The 19,969-nt window shown below is 43.6% G+C and overlaps 1 protein-coding gene across 1 annotated transcript in view; it reads left to right on the forward strand.

Annotated features, from left to right (window-relative positions):
* Window positions 1-5,666: 5,666 nt before the first annotated feature.
* The window catches only part of GNPTAB (N-acetylglucosamine-1-phosphate transferase subunits alpha and beta), a 126,824-nt gene continuing 112,521 nt past the window's right edge, over window positions 5,667-19,969 (forward strand). Inside the window, exon 1 of the mRNA XM_075856688.1 lies at window positions 5,667-5,879. Coding sequence (XP_075712803.1) covers window positions 5,751-5,879 — 129 coding nt within the window. The 5' untranslated portion in view covers window positions 5,667-5,750. The remainder of the gene's footprint in view (window positions 5,880-19,969) is intronic.

A 19,969-nucleotide genomic window follows, 5' to 3' on the forward strand; every position in this document is an offset into this window, starting at 1 on the left:
GAGGCAGTCCATTAACTGAGGCAACAGCCAAAGATGTCTCCAGGGGAACTGTGGGCAACTGAAGATGATCCACCAGCTCTTTCTGGATGAAGTTTGCAGCAGAGTCAAGATAGGCAAAAACTTGATGCGTCCTCTCGCCGGATACCAGGGTCACAGGAATAGTCAATTTGGAAGCGAATGCTCTGTTAGGCTCCGTTCCACCTAGGGTTGTCTCTCCAACCAATCATAGGCAATGGGGTCTCTCCGGCCTCTGGGGACACAGACGCACAATATGGCCTCCATGGCTGCAATACAGACAAAGTCCAGAAGTGCGTCTGCGTTGTTTCTCCTGGGTGGACAATTTGACATAATTGCACTGCATTTGATCCACTGGTGGGATGACTGAGGGGGATAGCGGGACAGCAGAATCCAGCCTGGGGAGTTCTCTCCCCCGGAGAACCTCTTGGGAACGTTCCCGGATCCTCATGTCGACACGGGAGGCGAGTAGGATAAGATCGTCCAGGGCAGATCACGAGCAGCCAGCTCGTCCTTGATCCCTGAAGACAGTCCCTGCCAGAATGTAGCCACCAAAGCCTCGTTGTTCCAGGTCAATTCAGCAGCCAGGATACGGAACTGGATGGCATACTCGCCCACGGAGAAGTCTCCCTGGTGTAGGGTTAGCAAGGATGCAGCAGCCGAAGAAACTCTTCCAGGTTCCTCAAAGATCGAGCGGAAGGTCCGTAAGCAGCGCTGCAAGTCCCGGGTCTCTGGTCCCTGATGTTCACACAGAGGATTGGCCCATGCCAGGGCTTTGCCAGTAAGGAGAGAGATGATGAAGGCGATCCTGACGTCATCTGAACAGAAGGACCTGGCATGTAGTCTGAAATGGATCAGGCACTGATTAAAAAATCCCCTGCAGGACCTCGGATCTCCGTCATAGCGTGGAGGTAGCGGCAAGAAACACAGGGGGTTGGTACCGGTACAGACAGGAAGTGTAGCAGGCGGAACCGCAGGAAAGAGTGCGGTGACGACTGTGGTTGGAGCGAGCAACCGATGGGCTATGGCGTTCACCGACAGGAGGAGCTGGTCTTGTCATGACTGGAGATCCTCCATCTCAGCCAGCATGGCTTGTGTCGTCAAAGTCTCAGGTTGACCAGGGGGGTCCATGGCCTGAGCGTACTGTCACGAAGCGGGTTAGTGGACCCACTAGGCCGTACCGCCGTAGCGGGAAGGCAGCTGGCCAAACCACAGGAAACCCCAGAAATACAATGTCCCGCACAAGGGTACCTGGATAGTCCGGATGGTGGCCGCAGCTCTGGCACAGATGAGATGGGTGCAGCGGATGGCGCCAAACGTGGCGGATGACACAGGAGCCGCAAGTTGCGCCAGACGTGGCGGATTCCTCCGGACGTGGCAGATGACACAGGACGTGGCGGATTCCTCCGGACATGGCCGATGACACAGGACGTGGCAGATTCCGCTGGACGTGGCAGATGACACAGGACGTGGCAGATTCCGCTGGACGTGGCAGATGACACAGGACGTGGCAGATACCTCTGGACGTTTCAGATGACACAGGACGTGGCAGATTTCTCTGGACGTGGCAGACGACACAGGACGTGGCACGACTTGATACTAAGGCAAAGCACGGGAAACAGGAACGGGGAACAAGGCACTAAGGGACCATTTGCAAGACAGACTGGGAAAACGAACAACGCTCAGGCAAGGATTAGAAGGCCAGGGGCCTTCTTATAGACCAGGAAATCGTGGCAGTTGATGATGATGACGATTTCCTTATTGCACGCACTGGCCCTTTAAGGCCGGGCGCGAGCGTGCACGCGCACCCTACGGGACACAGCCGAATGGAGCAGAAGTGAGCGCTGGCGTCTCCTAGGAGGGAGACGGGGACAAGCGCTCACAGATCCATAGCTGCGGGCGTCGGGAGGTGAGTGAACCCGACGGCCCGCGGCCATGGACGCTACAGATTGAGCAATATTCCGGTCCAAACGTTAACCTTCTGAGGATACTGGGTATGATGGTCTCTCATCCAATGTGGGGTTTCCTCTGCCCAATACCTCATGTTCTGTTGATGTACAGAACCGTTTATTTCAAACTTAGCTTCATCCGAAAAACAGGTCCAGTTGAAAATCTGATGATTATCATCAAATCGTGTCATCATTGTATCGCAAAATTCCACTCTTCTGTCATAATCATCTTCGGATAGCTCCTGACTAGACGTATTTTATAAGGATGATAATGATGCCTCTTCAAAATTCGACGGACTGATCTGGCGCTGATATCATTTTGTTGTGCTCCTCTCGAGACAGACGTATGAGAATTATCATGTACAGTGAGCAGAACATCTAAAGCTTTTTCATCATTACTCGCATGTTTGGGTCTTCCGGATCTTGGTGCGTCTTTAATTGAACCGGTTATTTCAAAACGATGAACGGTTCTTATAACAGTTGACAATGACATTGGATCACGGATAGGATAAGTGGCATTGAATAAAGCCGCTACTTCTCGATAGGATCTTATTTTTTCTTCGCCATACACTCTCATCATCAATAAAGTGATCCTTTCCATTTCGGTCAAATGCATTTTGTGATATGACAATAAAAATGAAAATTACTCTACGAATTAGCGCTCTCCGAAATTCACAAGCGACTACCGAAATGTGTACACATGAAATCTTGTTACAATCGTAGACAAAGTCCATTTTGTAACGCTGAGGCCGATTGTAATAATACGTAATTTAAAGAGGCTCTGTCACCAGATTTTGCAACCCCTATCTGCTATTGCAGCAGATCGGCGCTGCAATGTAGATAAGAGTAACGTTTTTATTTTTAAAAAACAAGCATTTTTGGCCAAGTTATGACCATTTTTGTATTTATGCAAATGAGGCTTGCAAAAGTCCAAGTGGGCGTGTTTAAAGTAAAAGTCCAACTGGGCGTGTATTATGTGTGTTACATCTGGGCGTGTTTACTACTTTTACTAGCTGGGCGTTCTGACGAGAAGTATCATCCACTTCTCGTCAGAACGCCCAGCTTGTGGCAGTGCACAGACACAGCGTGTTCTCGAGAGATCACGCTGTGTCGTCACTCACTTCCTGCCCCAGGTCCTGCATCGTGTCGGACGAGCGAGGACACATCGGCACCAGGGGCTGCAGTTGATTTTGCAGCAGCATCGGCGTTTGCAGGTAAGTCGATGTAGCTACTTACCTGCAAACGCTGATGCTGCTGCAGAATCAACTGTAGCCTCTGGTGCCGATGTGGCCGACATGATGCAGGACCTGGGGCAGGAAGTGAGTGACGTCACAGCGTGATCTCTCGAGAACAGCTGTGTGTCTGCACTGCCAGAAGCTGGGTGTTAACGAACAGAAGTGGATGATGCTGATTCGTCAGCATCATACACTCCCATTCCTGACGGCCAGCTAGTAAAAGAAGTAAAAACGCCCCGATGTACGCACATAATACACGCCCAGTTGTACTTTTACTGTAAACACGCCCAGTTGTACTTTTGCAAGCCTCATTTGCATAAATACAAAAATGGTCATAACTTGGCCAAAAATGCTCGTTTTTTAAAAATAAAAACGTTACTGTAATCTACATTGCAGCGCCGATCTGCTGCAATAGCAGATAGGGGTTGCAAAATCTGGTGAGAGCCTCTTTAAAGTCACCTTGATGTGACATTCCCAAGCTCACACACGCACACACGCCCACACACATTTAGGATTTTACCCACGCGGTATATTTTGGGTAATGCTAACACCAGCCGATAATGAAGATGATAACTTTAAAGTTAAATATCTCAGCAAAAAAAAATCCTATCTCAAAATCGATTGCGCCATTAATTTCGTATTGAAAAAAGCTTTCAAATGAGCCCCCACTCAATCCCCCGTGCCATTTAAGATTTTGCTGCCCCCAAGGGGGTGGGGGTGGTTTTTTGGGGCGTTAACTGGTAGATTTTATGACCCCATTAAATCCCACCAAATTTCAACCCTCTACCTCGAGCCGTTCAAAAGTTATGAGGGTGTTCCGGAACCTTTGGTGGGCACTGTATATATATATATATATATCTATATATATATCTATATATATATATATATATATAATTCAGGTTTTATTTGCTTATGTCAAAAGTGCAATAATTTTCCCAAAACCCCTGACAACGAAAGGGTTGAAGCCAACGCTATTTGTCTAAACAGGTGTGCGCCATGATGAGGAATACGGTTCATGTTACACAAATGTAAAAGACTGGTGAAGCGCTCAAACAATGTCAGTATTCTGCAGAGGGGAACCTAACCATAGAAAAGGTGTAAAATAAACATTTGTACCTCTTCCGTTTTTGATAAATGGCAAATAGTTGGTGTACATGATGTGTGGCAAATTTATGTGTTTTAGACACTTATTGCACTTTACTAAACAGTTTTGAAAAGTGTCTAGGAAAAGGAGCGTGGCTAAGGCCGGGTTCCCACGGGTCGGATACGCTGCGTAAAAATCAGTGTGTCCGACCTGGAACCCGCAGTACATTCCGTCCGAAAAATCGCACCAAATTATGGGCGGTTCTTTGAACGGAATTTCCGCTGCGCAAGTAAGCCGTTCATACTTACCCCCTCCCTCTTCTCTGCATGTAGTCCAGCCTCCTACGACGACGTTGCAGGCCATATGATGCTGCAGCCTGTGATTGGCTGCAGCGGTCACATAGTGTGAAACTTCATCCCAGGAGGCCGAACCGCAGGAAGGAGGGCGTTCTGGGTAAGGATGTATGTTTTTTGTTCCGTAGTTGCAATTTTTGCATCTCAATCTCTGCGAATATGCCGCAAAAGTCTTAACACTCGGCTTTCTGTTGCAGAATTTGCATCCCCAATGAATTCAATGGGGAAAACCCGCAACGGAAAATCAACTAAAACGCAGCATAAATTGACATGCTGCGGAATTAAATTTCGCAGCGCGGGTCAATTTATTAACATTTGCGCTGTTTTTTTTCCGTAGCGTGGGCATGAGATTGTCCAAATCTCATCCACTTTGCTGCTACTGTAAATGCTGCGGAATTTCCGTACACAATTTACGTTGCAGAAATTCCACAGCGTTTACGCCAGATTTAAAAATTTGATGTAAAGTACACCAGCGTAGGGAAGAAAAAAAAGTGTCTAACATGTCTAACAAGATGCGCAAAATTTATTATACGTGCGCCAACTGAGAATGACGTGACTAAAGTTGCTTAGTCCTTGCGCAAACAGCTGTTGGCTCTGTACCCATTTTGCAATCTCCATCTTTTTTGCGGCAAATATTTTGTTTCCCAAAAAAAAGAAATAAATACTAATTACAAATATTGAAAACATAATGACAGAAAAAAAGTCTTGTAGCTTTCTGAAAAAAAATACGTGATCAATAATAAGCAAGGACTACTTATTGGTAGTATTAACAATATTGTCCATATTGCATGTGTTCACAAACATAGCGCGTTATTCACACCGAGCTGTGGCGCCGGGAAGAAGACGTCGTGCACATTGTCTACAGTGTGAGGTAGCCTGTCTGAGCCCTCCGCCACTTCCGTACAAACCCGAAACAAGACACAACTCAGCCCCCCAGTCCCAGGTCGCACAATCAAACGCCTACTTCCTCGCTGCTATTGTGTGAGTGTGCGCAGTATCGGCGCTCGACTGCTCAGGTCTGGTTCCGGGACGTAGTGACAGCGACAGGCTGTGCTACACGTGACTTAGTGGCAGGTACTGGTGAGGGTGGCTAAGGGATGCTGCCCGTCCTGCCATGCTGCTCAACTCCCTGCTGAAACTCCTGCAGAGACAGACCTATACCTGCCTGTCCCACAGGTATGGGCTCTATCTCTGCTTCGGGGGCATGGTGCTGATGATCGTCTCTGCTCTGCAGTTTGGAGAGGTGGGTAACCCTTTCCCTGTCCCCGCCAGCTGTGTGCATAGTTGTCTATATGAGTGGATGGTATCAAGGCTGCGTAAGGGAGACAATGGCAGATCATATAAAGATTATGTCGGTTTTGTAAGGAGATGAACATATGAGCACTCATTGCTTGCAGTCTAGATCTCAGTTGCTAGTAATATCTGTTATGTGTGATACAATCTGCTTTTATGGTGTTTGGTAAAGAGGATGAAATGTTTTTTCTCCGCTAATGACACTATATAACGTTTACTGAATATCCGATATACGGCGGTGCAAGGTAATAATGATTTCATGGGAAAGTTGTCTTCTGTTCAATGGGAAATGGCATGGTGAAGGTGAAAGCTGTGCGATGAATGAGCCGTCATGTCTGCCCAGTGACAAGGAAGTCCACATTTTGAGCCGCCATACTTGACCGCGCATTTCATCCTCGTCGGTCAAGATAATTTTTTTTGTTATTTTAGTGCAATTACATATATAAGAAACTGAAAACTCACTTGAGGTCGGGCGATATCGCGAGCTTTCTCTCCTGACTATTGTACCATGTTAGTACTAGTCACAAATACATCTCTCATACCTACTCTGCGTTCACACTGATGACACGGTTGCAGCCTATACTCTGCATATATTGCATTGTACCAGCCAGCTAAAGTGCTATGTAAGATAATGGGGCGCATCATTGCTCAGCGATCGTGGCCTGAAAATAAACTAAGGTCTAATAGAACCCGGTGACTTGGAAACTATTTTCTTGCTCGTTGTTTGTCCGGTAAATTGTGGATTGCAATTCCAAAGAGCACTGGATTAGCGGAGGCGTGGTGTGGAGGACTTTTCACTTTGCTCTTTGTATTCTGTACAACAGTTGCTGTTTTGATGTAGTTTTCGGGAGAAGTTGGTTTTGCCATCAGAACATATCTTGGTCTATATGCCCTACTATGGGCGTATTATCTAGAGGAGAACATTGCCACCCATTGAACTCAACAGGCACAGTATAAAGTTGTCTGTACTCGACGATATCGATGGGATTGGCTGACAATCTCATTTGTTTGGGGGCCGGCTGACTGTACCCCGAACAGCAGATGTTGGATGAAAGAGGGATTGGGTATGTTGGATTTCAATATGCCCAATCCTTGGATCTCGTGGGAGACAACTCTGGCAATGGCTTATCCCATCTCCTTGTTTATGATGGACTTGGCAGAAATAACCGAATGAGCAGAAAATTGTCCAAATGAGTGTTTGGCTCAGAGAATGTATGTGTATGGACGGGCTGGCAGTTTCCCTGCCATTAAGGCCTTATTCAGAACAACGGGAAATACGTCCGTGCAACGCGCGTGATTTTCACGTGCGTCGCACGGACCTATGTTAGTCTATGGGGCCGTGCAGACATGTGCGTGATTTTTACTCAGCGTGAGTCCGCTGAAAAAAAGTCACGACATGTCCGTTCTTTGGGTGTTTTTCGCGCATCACGCACCCATTGAAGTCAATGGGTGCGTGAAAACCACGCATGCCTCACGGAAGCATTTCCGTGCGAACTGCGTGTTTCGCGCAACAGCTGTCAAAAGTATGAGTGAAAACAGAAAAGCACCACGTGCTTTTCTGTTTACAAACATCCAAATGGAGTGTCATAATGATGGCGGCTGCGCGAAAAGCACGCAGCCGCGCATCATATGCTGCTGCCCCACGGAGCTGTTAAGTGCCTTTTGCGCAGGCAAAACGCAGCGTTTTTTGCCTGCGCAAAAACGGCACGCTCGTGTGAATCCAGCCTCACTGTGGAACCTCCTGTGATTCCCACAGCCGGACACTCCGAGATCCGCTCATCATCAGGGGAGATGCCAGGTGAAATGCCTAAAGCCGGGTTTACAGACCGATTTTATGGATGATGAAATTGGTCTGAGGCAGAAATTTACATATACAGATATTTTGTTGGGATAGAACTAATTCACAGCTTCCTCCTCTATTATGATCGTCTACTATTATGATTGTCTTAAAATAAAACCTTTCTATTCAATATAATGGAGTTTTCTTTTAGATGCCTCTAAAACGCCACAATCATTGTGATTGGTAGACAGATTTTGAAGCACATCAGATCGGTCTCATCTGTCAGAAAACTTGATTTGATTCAGATCAATTGGCCATTTAACCAGACTTCACACGTCGCTGCAGCATTTATCGCTGTCTGCAGCACGTCTACCTGTGTAAATGGGGGATGTGCGGTCAGCAATATGCAAACTGTATGGGGACGAATGATCACATTAATGGTATGTTCACACGTGCACGTCCGTTACGGCTGAAATTACGGAGCTGTTTTCAGGAGAAAACCGCTCCTGAATTTCAGACGTAATGGCATGTGCAGGCGTTTTTCGCTGCGTCCATTACGGACGTAATTGGAGCTGTTTTTCTATGGAGTCAATGGAAAACGGCTCCAATTACGTCCCAAGAAGTGACATGCACTTCTTTGACGCGGGTGTCTTTTTTTACGTAAAAAAAATGACTGTCGGCACAGTACATCGTAAAACCCATTCAAATGAATGGGCAGATGTTTGCCGACGCTTTGGAGCCGTATTTTCGGACGTAATTCGAGGTTAAAACGCCCGAATTACGTCCGTAAATAGGGTGTGTGAACCCAGCCTATCAATTGTTTGAGGTTAACCCCAGCGTTTCTCATCTAGGAAGTGAAGAGAGAGGGAGTTTTTTTTTTTGCTGTTTTAAGTCTCTTTCTCACACCAGTGTTTAGTCAGTATTTAGAAGCCGAAACCAGGAGCAGAACTAACACCGAGAACAAATAAATTGGGCAGATTTGCACTTATTAAAGTTAACATGTCGCTTTCACTGCACCGTGAACGCCGTTAAAATGAAACACCCAAAAATTGTAGGAATCACAGTTTTTTTTTCCATTTCACTACACAAATGCATTTTTACCATTATATGGTACAATAAATGGTGCTGTAAAAAATGACCACTCGTCCCGCAAAAAACAAACCCTTATGTGGCTATACCGACGGAAAAATAAAAATGTATGGCTTTTGGAAGGTGGGGAGGAGAAAGCCAAAATGGAAATCCAAAAAATGGCTGCGGAGGGAAGGGGTTAAAATACAGATGCATCTGTATGTGATTTGTATTTGATCAGTTTTGCATCACTATTACATCTGTATCGCATCCGTTTTTCAAAGGGACTGTCTTTTGTGACTATGTTATAATAATACTGCTGAAATACTTATGAGCTACTAATGCAAAATCATCCGTGTTGTGTACTGCAAGAATGAGAAGTCAGCAATGTAGTTGCAGAGTGGCTATTTTGTTGAGCTATGTTTACATCTGCGTTCAGGACTCAGTTTGAAGCCATCATTTAAATTCCGTCAATTCAGTGGAGTCCATTGAGCACCGTTTAGATCCGCCATGCAATGGAACCTGCACAACATCGTGGCTTCCATTATTATTGGAAGCCACAACACAGATGTGAAGTTTTATGCCAGTTGCACACGACCGATGTTTCACTCTGGCCGTTTTTAACAGCATCCGAGTGGCACCCGATAGTCTACACGGACCCAATCACTTTAGCGGGTGAATCGGCTCTGTGAAAACTAACCTGATTCTCTGATCCGTGGAAAGATAGGACGTGTCCTATCTTTCCACGGATCACAGACGGGATACAGCGCACACTGTCGTGTGCATGAGGCATTAGGGCCTGTTTACATGTTTACATCAGTCGGGTTCCCTTTGGGGTTTCCGTTCATCTATTCCATCAGAGGAACTGATGAACGGAAAGCCAAATGGAAACTATAACTTCCGTTTGCATTACCATTGATTTCAATGGTAATGTTTCAGTAGGTTTCCGTTTTTATAATAGAAACGTTTTCGTGAAAAATACTGAAACTTTACGGAACGAAATCAACTGAAACTGAAGCATTACCATTGAAATCAATGGTAATGCAAAACGAAAGCTATAGTTTCCATTTAACTTTCCGTTCCTCTGACTGAATTGATGAATGGAAGCCCCAAACGGAACCGGAAGCTGATGTGAACAGGCCCTTAGTCACAAATTTTAATTACTGGTGTCTGCCCCCCCCCCTCCAGTGGCCCCTGCAGAGAGAGAGGCAGAATGAGAACCCTACAAATCAACTCTTAAAGAGGCTCTGTCACCACATTATAAGTGCCCTATCTCCTACATAACATGATCGGCGCTGTAATGTAGATAAGTGTTTTTTATTTTGAAAAACTATACATTTTGAGCAGGTTATGACCTATTTTAGATTTATGCTAATTAGTTTCTTAATCGACAACTGGGCGTGTTTTTACTTTTTACAAACTGGGTGTTGTACAGAGGAGTGTATGATGCTGACCAATCAGTGACATACACTTCTCTCCATTCATTTTTAGCAGTACTCTCAGTGCAGCGAGATCATGCTGTGCAGTCACATACTCCCACGTTAACTTTACCGAAGTGTCTTGAGAGTGAATACACATTGCTTTCAGCCAGGATGTGATGTCTATTCACACTCCCGACACTTCGGTAAAGTTTCTTGGGAACTTACTCACACAGCACAGCGTGATCTCGCGAGATCACGTTGTGCTGTCATTCACAGAAACGTTAGCGAAGTGTCGGGTGTGTAAATGGACATCGCATCCTGGCTGGAGGCAATGTCTATTCACTCTCAAGACACTTCGGTAAAGTTAATGTGGGAGTATGCGACAGTACAGCGGGATCTTGCAAAATCACGCTGTGTTGCGTGTACTGCTAAAAACGAATGGATAGAAGTGTATGACACTGATTGGTCAGCATCATACACTTCTCTTTACAACGCCCAGTTGGTAAAAAAGTAAAAACACGCCCAGTTGTCTATTAAGAAAGTAATTAGCATAAATCTAAAATTGTTCACAACTTGCTCAAAATTGATAGTTTTTCAAAATAAAAAAACACTGCTGTTATCTACATTACAACACCGATCACAGAGATAGCGCACTTATAATCTGGTGACAGAGCCTTAACCCCTTCCCGCCGCAGCCCTTTTTCAGATTTTCGTTTTTCCCTTCCCACCTTCCAAAGGCCATAACGCCTTTATTTTTCCGTCTATATAGTACTATGAGGGCTTGATTTTTGCGGGACGAGTTGTAGTTTTTCGTAGCACCATTTATTTTGCCATATAATGTACTAGGAAACTGGGAAAAAATTATTTGTGGGGTAGAAAATGAAAAAAACAGCGAATCCTCCATGTTTTTTTGCGCGCCGTTTTTACGTAATTCAGTGTGCAATTAAAACAACAAGTTAACTTTATTCTCTGGGTCAATACGACTACGGCGATACCAAATATATATAGTTTTTTCTATATTTTACTACTTTTACAAGTAAAAACCATGGTGTAAAAAAGAAAATTTATTTTGTGTCGCCAAATTCCGAGAGCCACAACTTTTTTATTTTTTCCATCGATTAAGTGGTATGAGGGCTTATTTTTTGCGGGATAAGCTGTAGTTTTTAATAATACCATTTTGGTGTAAATGCGACGGTTTGATCGCTTTTTATTTCATTTTTTTGCGGGAGATTAGGTGAACAAAAAATAGAGATTCTGGCGTTTACAATTATTTTTCTTTACGGCGTTCACCGTGCGGGTTAAATAATGATATAGTTTAATAGTTCAGACTTTTACGGACGCGGCGATACCAATTATGTTTATTTATTGTTTTTACTATGCTTTAGGGGGAAAATGGGAAAAGGGGGATTTTTTTGAACTTTTAATATATTTAATTTTTTTTTATACAAAAAAAAACTAACTCTCATTTTTACTTTTTTTTTATTAGTCCCCCTAGGGGACTTTAACCAGCGATCGTCAGATCACTTGCACGATATACTGCAATACTAATGTATTGCAGTATATCGTGTTTCTGACAGGCAACTATTAAGCCCTTAATATGTGTGCAAAGATGGCGGACCTGGGGGTCTTCATTAGGCCCCCAGGCAGCCATAGCAACCATCAACCCCCCCCCTCCCTGCGCGATTGCGTTGCGGGGGGCGCAATGAGCTGTTAGAGGGGGTCACCCCCCTCTTTCTAACGATTTAAATGCTGCGGTCTCTGTTGACCGCGGCATTTAACGAGTTAAACTAGCGGGATCGCACTCGTGCGCGATGGCACTAGTTACTCTGAGGTGTCGGCTGTAACAAACAGCCGACACCGGCATCGTATGAAGTGGGTTCACTCCGTGAGCCCGCTCCATACTTCCCCTACCTGACTTTGGCGTATGGATACGTCAAATGTCGGGAAGGGGTTAAAGAGGCTCTGTCACCACATTATAAGCGCCCTAGGTTCACACAGGGCAGATGCGCTACGTAAAAGCACACAGAATAATCTCTGCGTCCCAGAAAATTCCGGCCAAAATATTGCACCAAATTGTACAAACTGCACATACAAAAAAAAAAAGTTTCATACTTACGTACTTATACTTGTATAGCCATGGCGGCGCAGCCCGGCCTTCTGGGATGATGCTTCATCCCATGTGACTGCTGCAGCCTGTGATTGGCTGCAGTGGTCACATGGGTTGAAATGTCATCCCAAGAGGCCAGCCTGAACGAAGAAACACAGAATTCTGGATGAGTAAAAGATTTTATTTTTTTTGCAGCGGAATCCCTGCTTTTCCGCCGCAAAAAAAAACGCAACATTTGCTGTTTGTTGCCGGTTTTACCTCCCTATTAAGTTCAAAAGGAAAAACTGCAAGAATTAAGCAGTGGTTACGCAAATACTATTGACATGCTGCGGATTAAAGAAAACGCACCGCAGGTCAATGTCTGAGTGTTTTTTTTCCACTCATTATTTAAGCCTTATTCACACGAAGGTGTGCGTTTTGCGTGCGTAAAAAACACAGTTCCGTGTGTCATAAGTGTTTTCTGCGTGATTTTCACGCATATGGCATCCTTATGACACGCGGTTTTGAAAAATAAATTAAGGAAGTGGTTTTATTTTTTTTCTTTCATTTCTAGATCTACTGTTGTGTGAATCACGCGCGACACACGGAAGTGCTTCCATATGCTGTGCGTGATTTTTACGCACCAATTGACTTCAATGGGTGTGTAATACGCGAAAAACAGCCAAGTATAGGACATATCATGAGTTTTACCCAGCGGACACATGCTGCGTGAAAATCACGGAATGTCTGAACGGCCCCATTGTATTATGCTGCGGATTTTCCAGAACAAAATCTGTTGTGGAAAATCTGCAGTATTTACGCAACGTGTTCCCTCCCCGCTAACCATCTCCGCTTCCTGATAAGATGTGAGTGTGATAGAGAAATAGAGAGATATTGGGGTTAACTGTAACTGCCTGTGTCCGCTGACAGGAAAGCCAACTGTAACTTCTCTGTTCTGTTATTAGTTCACTCCTGCTCATAGGGAGCGATGCTGGAAGTTTATGAGAAAACTGGTGTATATAGATTCTCCGATGTACAGCATATACAGGGATGAGCCCATGTAGAAAATGCGAAATATTGTATCTTAAATATTTTGGATCCCTGCGTCTATGTACAGTTTATCAGCCTGATGGCAGTTTGGCTTTCTTGAGTCAGAGATCTAATCTGTTTGTTATCCGCTACTCAAACTTGTGGTTTGCCAATATTTAAAGAACTACCGTGTGTGTGTGTTGTAATGTGTGTGTGTGTGTGTGTGTGTGTGTGTGTGTAATGTAATGTGTGTGTATAATGTAGTGTGTGTGTGTGTGTGTATATAATGTAGTGTGTGTGTGTGTGTGTGTGTGTGTAATGTGTAATGTAATATGTGTGTGTGTAATGTAATATGTGTGTGTGTAATGTAATATGTGTGTGTGTGTGTATAATGTAATATGTGTGTGTGTATAATGTAATGTGTTTGTGTATATATGTGTGTGTATGTATATATATATATATATATATATGTATAATTATGCAGTACCAAATAAAATTGCTTTTAGTTTACATGAAAATTGTGAAGAGGTTTAGATGTCCTTTTTTTGGTTATTATTGCTTGAAGTTACGTATGTTCACACGCTAAACTAAAAACGGCTGTAAGATACGGAGCTGTTTTCAAGGGAAAACCGACTGTGATTTTCAGCCATTTTTGAAACCACAAAAGTTTTTTTAAGGCGCTTTTTGCGGCCGTTTTTGGAGCTGTTTTTCTATTGACACAGTGAAAAACTGCTCCAAAAATGGCTCAAGAAATATCATGCACTTCTTTTTACGGGGCGTTTTTATACGTGCCTTTTTTTCAAAATGGCGGTATAAAAAACCGCCCCGTCTGAACAAAACACCATTTTTACCATTGAAATCAATGGGCAGATGTTTGGAGGCGTTCAGCTTCCGTTTTTTCAGCCGTATTTCGGGGCGTTTACGGCCCGAAAAACGGCTGAAAATAAGCCGTGTGAACATACCCTAAGGGTACAATCTCGTGCTTTAGCGGCCGCATGCAGACAAAACTGTGCACCATTTTGTGGTGGCCGATGGCCACTCAATTTTGTCGGCAATACCTGCACAGTGTAAGGTCTCTTTCACACGCCAGTGTTTTGATCAGTCTTTGGAAAAATACAGTTGTCCCTGCCTCGCTGCGGGACAACTGTCCCGTACTGTAATCATGTTTTCAGTACGGGACAGTAGTTCCACGGAGAGGCAGGGACTCCTAGCGTCGTACATAACTATGATGCTAGGAGCACGGCTCCCTGCAGTGTGTTTGGTCCAGGACTTGCGGTCAAAATACGTTCCGTCCTTTACGGACCGAACATGCTCGTGTGAATCCAGACTTAGGGTATGTTCACACTCCCTATTTACGGATGTAATTCAGGCGTTTTACGGCCGAATAAACGTCTCCAAACCGTCTGCAAACATCTGCCCATTGAATTCAATGGGTCTTACGGTGTTCTGTGCAGACAGGCTTTTTTTTTTACGCGCCGCTGTCAAAAGACCTGCATGTCACTTCTTGGGACGTAATTGGAGCCGTTTTTCATTGACTCCATTGAAAAACCGCTCCAATTACGTCCGTAATGGACGACGCGAAAAACGCGTGCACTTGCAAAAATGTCAGAAATTCAGGAGCTGTTTTCGCCTGAAAACAGCTCCGTAATTGCAGGCGTATTTTACGTTTGCATGTGAACATACCCTTAGAGAGAAGGGTGGCATGAGTCTCAGGCTTTTTTCTTCCACCTTTTTTTTGGTAAAGTTGCTGCAGTCTGAGAAAGTGAAAACCTTAACTGGGCCCTTCCCCCTCCACGAGCCTCTTTGCAGTTGCATGGTCAGTCCTTATGGTACATTAGCCTTTCGCTACATTATTAGAAACGCAGTTAAAAAAAATAGGAAAGCATTGTATAGTCTGATGGTTTCATAAAAGGGCTACAGCGCGTGGTTTTATTGCTTCTTAGGCTATGTTCACACTGCCATTGGAGGCCTTTTTTGGAGTCTCCATCGGCAGTTTCATCAGAGTTGACAGTATAGCATGCAGTGCTATTTTTACTGTCAAAATGACGGAGCTGGTACAGCGTCGTGGCTTTAGTAAGGAACGGTAGCATTGACCGATGTGAACAGGGCCTTAACTCCTTACCGCACCGGTACGCCCGGTATTGCAGTGCTTTAAGGCACCTGGACGTACCGGTGCAGTCTGGCTAAAAACTGACCCTGTCAAAGGACAGGGTGACATTACTGTGTCGTCAACTGTTTATGGCAGTTGATCGCCACAGTAAGACGGCAGGGGACCAATCACAGCGCCTTTCACTCCTAGCCGTATCATATGTCCAGGCAAATGATAAATGCCTTGAGGTGTTTAGTTTACCAAATGGAGTCACTCCTCAGGGTTTTACACTCTACTCTGGTTCCCTTTGGGAGCTCTGCAAATGCGACTTGGCGCCCATACACCAGTCCAGCAAAATCTGCGCTCTAAAGCCAAATGGCGCTCCTTCCATTTTGAGCTCTGCCATGTGCCCAAACAGCAGTTTAGGGCCACCCATTGGGTATTGCCATACTCTGGAGAAATTTGGTAACAAATCGTGTGTGTTTTTTTTTCTCCTATTACCTCTTGTGGGAAAAAAAAATTGTGTGCAAATCTACATATTTTTGGGGGAAAGAATACATTTTTCATTTTCACTGCCTCATTCTAATACCATCTATGAAACACCTGTGGGATCAAAATGCTCACCCACACCACTAGATGATTACCCTGAGGGGTATAGTTTCCAAAATGGAGTCACTTCTCAGGGGTTTCTACTGTACTGGTACCTCAAGGGCTCTGCAATTGCGACATGGTGCCCAAAAAACAATCAACCAAAATCTACATGCCAAGCAGCACTCCTGCCATTCTGAGCCCTGCCGTGTGTCCAAACAGCACTTTATGACCACATATGGGGTATTGCCGCACTCGGGAGAAATTGCTTTACAATTGTTGGGGCGCTTTTTCTCCTTTATTCCTTGTGAAAATGAAAAAAATGCAACATTTTAGTGGGACGAATGTAGATTTTAATTTTCACTGCATAATTCCAATAATTCAGCAAAAGAACTGTGGGGACAAAATGTTCACTATACCGCTAGATAAATTCCACAAGGGTTGTAGTTTCCCAAATGGGGTCACTTTTGCGGGGATTTCACTATTTTGGCCCTTCAGTGGCTTTGCAAATGTGACATGGGGCCGCAAACCATTCCAGCAAAACTTGAGCTCAAAAAGTCAAATGGTGCTCTGTCTTTTCTAAGCCCCACCATGTGTCCAAAAAGCAGTTTATTGCCACATATGTGGTATTGCTGTGCTCAGAAGAGTTTGCTTTACAAATGTTGAGGTGGGTTTTCTCCTTTATTCTAAAAATGAAAAAATCTGAGCTAAAACTACATTTTATTAGAAAAAATTTAGATTTTCAATTTCACAGAATAATTCCAATAAATTCTGCAAAAACACTGTGGTGTCAAAATGCTAACTGTACCCCTACAAAAATTCCTCGAGGGGTTTAGTTTCCAAAATGGGGTCACTTTTGGGGAGTTTCCACTGTTATGGTCCCTCCAGGGCTTTGCAAATGTGACATGGCACCGAAAACCATTCCAGCAAAAGCTGCGCTCCAAAATCCAAATGGCTCTCATTCCCTTCTGAGCCCTGCCATGGGTCCAAACAGCAGTTTATTACCACATATGGGGTATTGCTGTAATCGGGAGACATTGCTTTACAAATGTTGGGGAGCTTTTTCTCCTTTATTTCTTGTAAAAACTAAAACATTGTATGTTTTTTATTTTTTTTTTTAAAAACAACTGATTTTCATATTCACAGACCAGTTCCAATAAATTTAGCAAAAAACCTGTGGGCTAAAAATGCTCACTATACCCCTAGAAAAATTCCTTGAGGGGTGTAGTTTCCAAAATGGGGTCACTTTTGGGGGGTTTCCACTGTTTTGGCACCACAAGACCTCTTCAAACCTGACATGGTGCCTAAAATATATTCTAATAAAATAGAGGCCCCAAAATCCTCTAGGTGCTCCTTTGCTTCTGTGGCCTGTGTTTCAGTCCATTAGCGCACTAGGACCACATATGGGATATTTCTAAAAACTGCAGAATCTGGGCAATAATTATTGAGTTGTGTTTTTCTGGTAAAACCTTCTGTGTTACAGATAAAACTGTATTACAAATGAATTTCGTTAAAAAAAAAAATGACATTTGGAAATTTCACCTTTTATTTCCTGTGAAACACCTAAAGAGTTAAAATAATTTCTGAATGCTGTTTTGAATACTTTGAGGTGTGCAGTTTTTAAAATGGGGTGATTTATGGGATTTTCTAATATATAAGGCCCTCAAAACCACTTCAGAACTGAACTTGTCCCTGAAAAAATAGCCTTTTGAAATTTTCTTGAAAATGTGAGAAATTGCAGCTAAAGTCCTAAGCCTTGTAACGTCCTAGAAAAATAAAAGGATGTTCTAAAAACGATACAAACCTAAAGTAGACATATGGGAAATGTAAACTAGTAACTATTTTGTGTGGTATTATTATCTGTTTTACAAGCAGATACATTAAAATTTAGAAAAATGCAGATTTTTGGAAATTTTCTCAATTTTTGGTGTTTTTTTACAAATAAATATTCAATTTAACGACCACATTTTTCAGTATCATAAAGTACAATATGTCACAAGAAAACAATCACAGAATCGCTTTGATAGGTAAAAGCATTCCGGAGTTATTACCGCATAAAGTAACACATGTCAGATTTGCAAAAATCGGCTGTGTCCACAAGGCCAAAACAGGCTTAGACACTAAGGGGTTAATCAGCTTAGAAATTGACACTATTGGTGTTTGCTGTTGTGGTATTTGACCCTATTGGCTAGATTGTTAGCTGCAAGTCAGTCCCATTGCAGTGAATGGGAGATTTCCGACTACAGACTTGTAGACAACATCTGGTCAATAGGGTCAAAAACCACAACAAATGTTCACCTTCTCTTCAAAGGGGTTTTGCGATTTTATTTATTTTCATTGTCCTCAGAGCAGGTATTTAACCCCTTAATGACCGGGCCTGTAAAGGCCTTAACCCCTTGCGTACCTTCGCCGTAATAGTACGTCGCTGGCCGCTTATTCCAGCTTACCTTCGCCGTACTATTACGGCCCAGGAATAAACTGTCACTATGTGAAATCACATAGTGACATAACACCGGCGGCAGCTGTCATTGACAGCTAACCGTCTCTGCTACCGGCCTGGGGACCAATTAGCAGTCCCCAATGCCGGCGATTGCTGTGATTGGTCAGTCTCTGAAGACTGAACAATCACAGCCGTCTGTGACGTCGTCTGCAGGAGAAAGCTCCTGTCACTTTCTCTGATCTCCTCACTTCTGTGAGATACGTGAGGAGATAAGAGAAAGCGGTGTAAAAAAAAAAAAAAACACTATTTTTATTAACCCCTTCCCGAAAATGGGCATATAGTAACGCCCTGAGGATGAAGCGGGCACAGGAGCTGTGCTCGCTCCATCTTCATCGGATGTCGGCTGTAATATACAGCCGACATCCCACTGCAACTACAGCGATTACTGTCCTCTCCGATCGCTGTAGTTTAACCCCTTAAACGCCGCTGTCAATAGCGACAGAGGCATTTAAGTGATTGATACAGAGGGAGGGGGCTCCCTCTGCACCCCATTGCCCCCCCCCCCCCCGCGAAAAATCACGGGGTTCTGATGGTTGCAATGGCAACCAGGAAGCTTAGCAACGGCTTCCTGGTTGCCAGGTACGGGAGCCTATTAGGTCCTGCCCAAGGCGGGACATAATAGGCTCAACTGTCAGTTGTAAAGTGACAGTTACAATACACTGCACTACATCAGTACATACAGAAGTAGTGCAGTGTATTGTGCAGGGGATCAGAAGATCAGATCTTCCAGTCCCCTAGTATGTGTAAAATAAAAAGTAAAAAAAAAGTTTTAGATAAATAAATAAATACAAGTTTTACGTAATAAAAACAATAATCGCCTTGTTTCCCTGATCAAGCCCTTTATAATTAGAAAAAAAATGAAAAAAAAGACAAAAACTAGACATAATAGGTATCGGCGCGTTCGTATTGGCCTGACCTAAAAAATTATCATATTATTTATCCCGCACGGTGAACACCGTAAAAAAAAATACCATAAAAAACAATGCCAGAATTTCCTTTTTTGGTGACGTTGTTTCCAAAAAAATGGAATAAAAAGTGATCAAAAAGTCGCGCGTAGCCAAACATGGTACCAATGAAAACTACAGTGTGTCATGCAAAAAACAAGCCCTCACAAAGCTCCGTCGACAAAAAAAATAAAAAAGTTATGGCTCTCAGGACATGGTGACACAAGTGTTTTTTTTTTTTGTAAAAGTAGTAAAACATATAAAAACTATATAAATTTGGTATTGCCATAATCGTATCAAACCGCAGAATAAAGTAAACATGTTGTTTATACTGCACAGAGAACGCCGGTAAAAAATTATAAAAAAAATAGTGAAAGAATTTCCGGTATTTGGTCTCCTCACCTCAGAAAAAAATGGAATAAAAACTGATCAAATTATCGCATGTACCCCAAAATGATACTAATAAAAGTGACAGCTCGTTCCATGAAAATCAAGCACTCACATAGCTCGTCAACGGAAAAATAAAAAGTTCTGA

This window comes from Rhinoderma darwinii, chromosome 3 (genome assembly GCF_050947455.1).
Source record: "Rhinoderma darwinii isolate aRhiDar2 chromosome 3, aRhiDar2.hap1, whole genome shotgun sequence".
Lineage (NCBI taxonomy): Eukaryota > Metazoa > Chordata > Amphibia > Anura > Rhinodermatidae > Rhinoderma > Rhinoderma darwinii.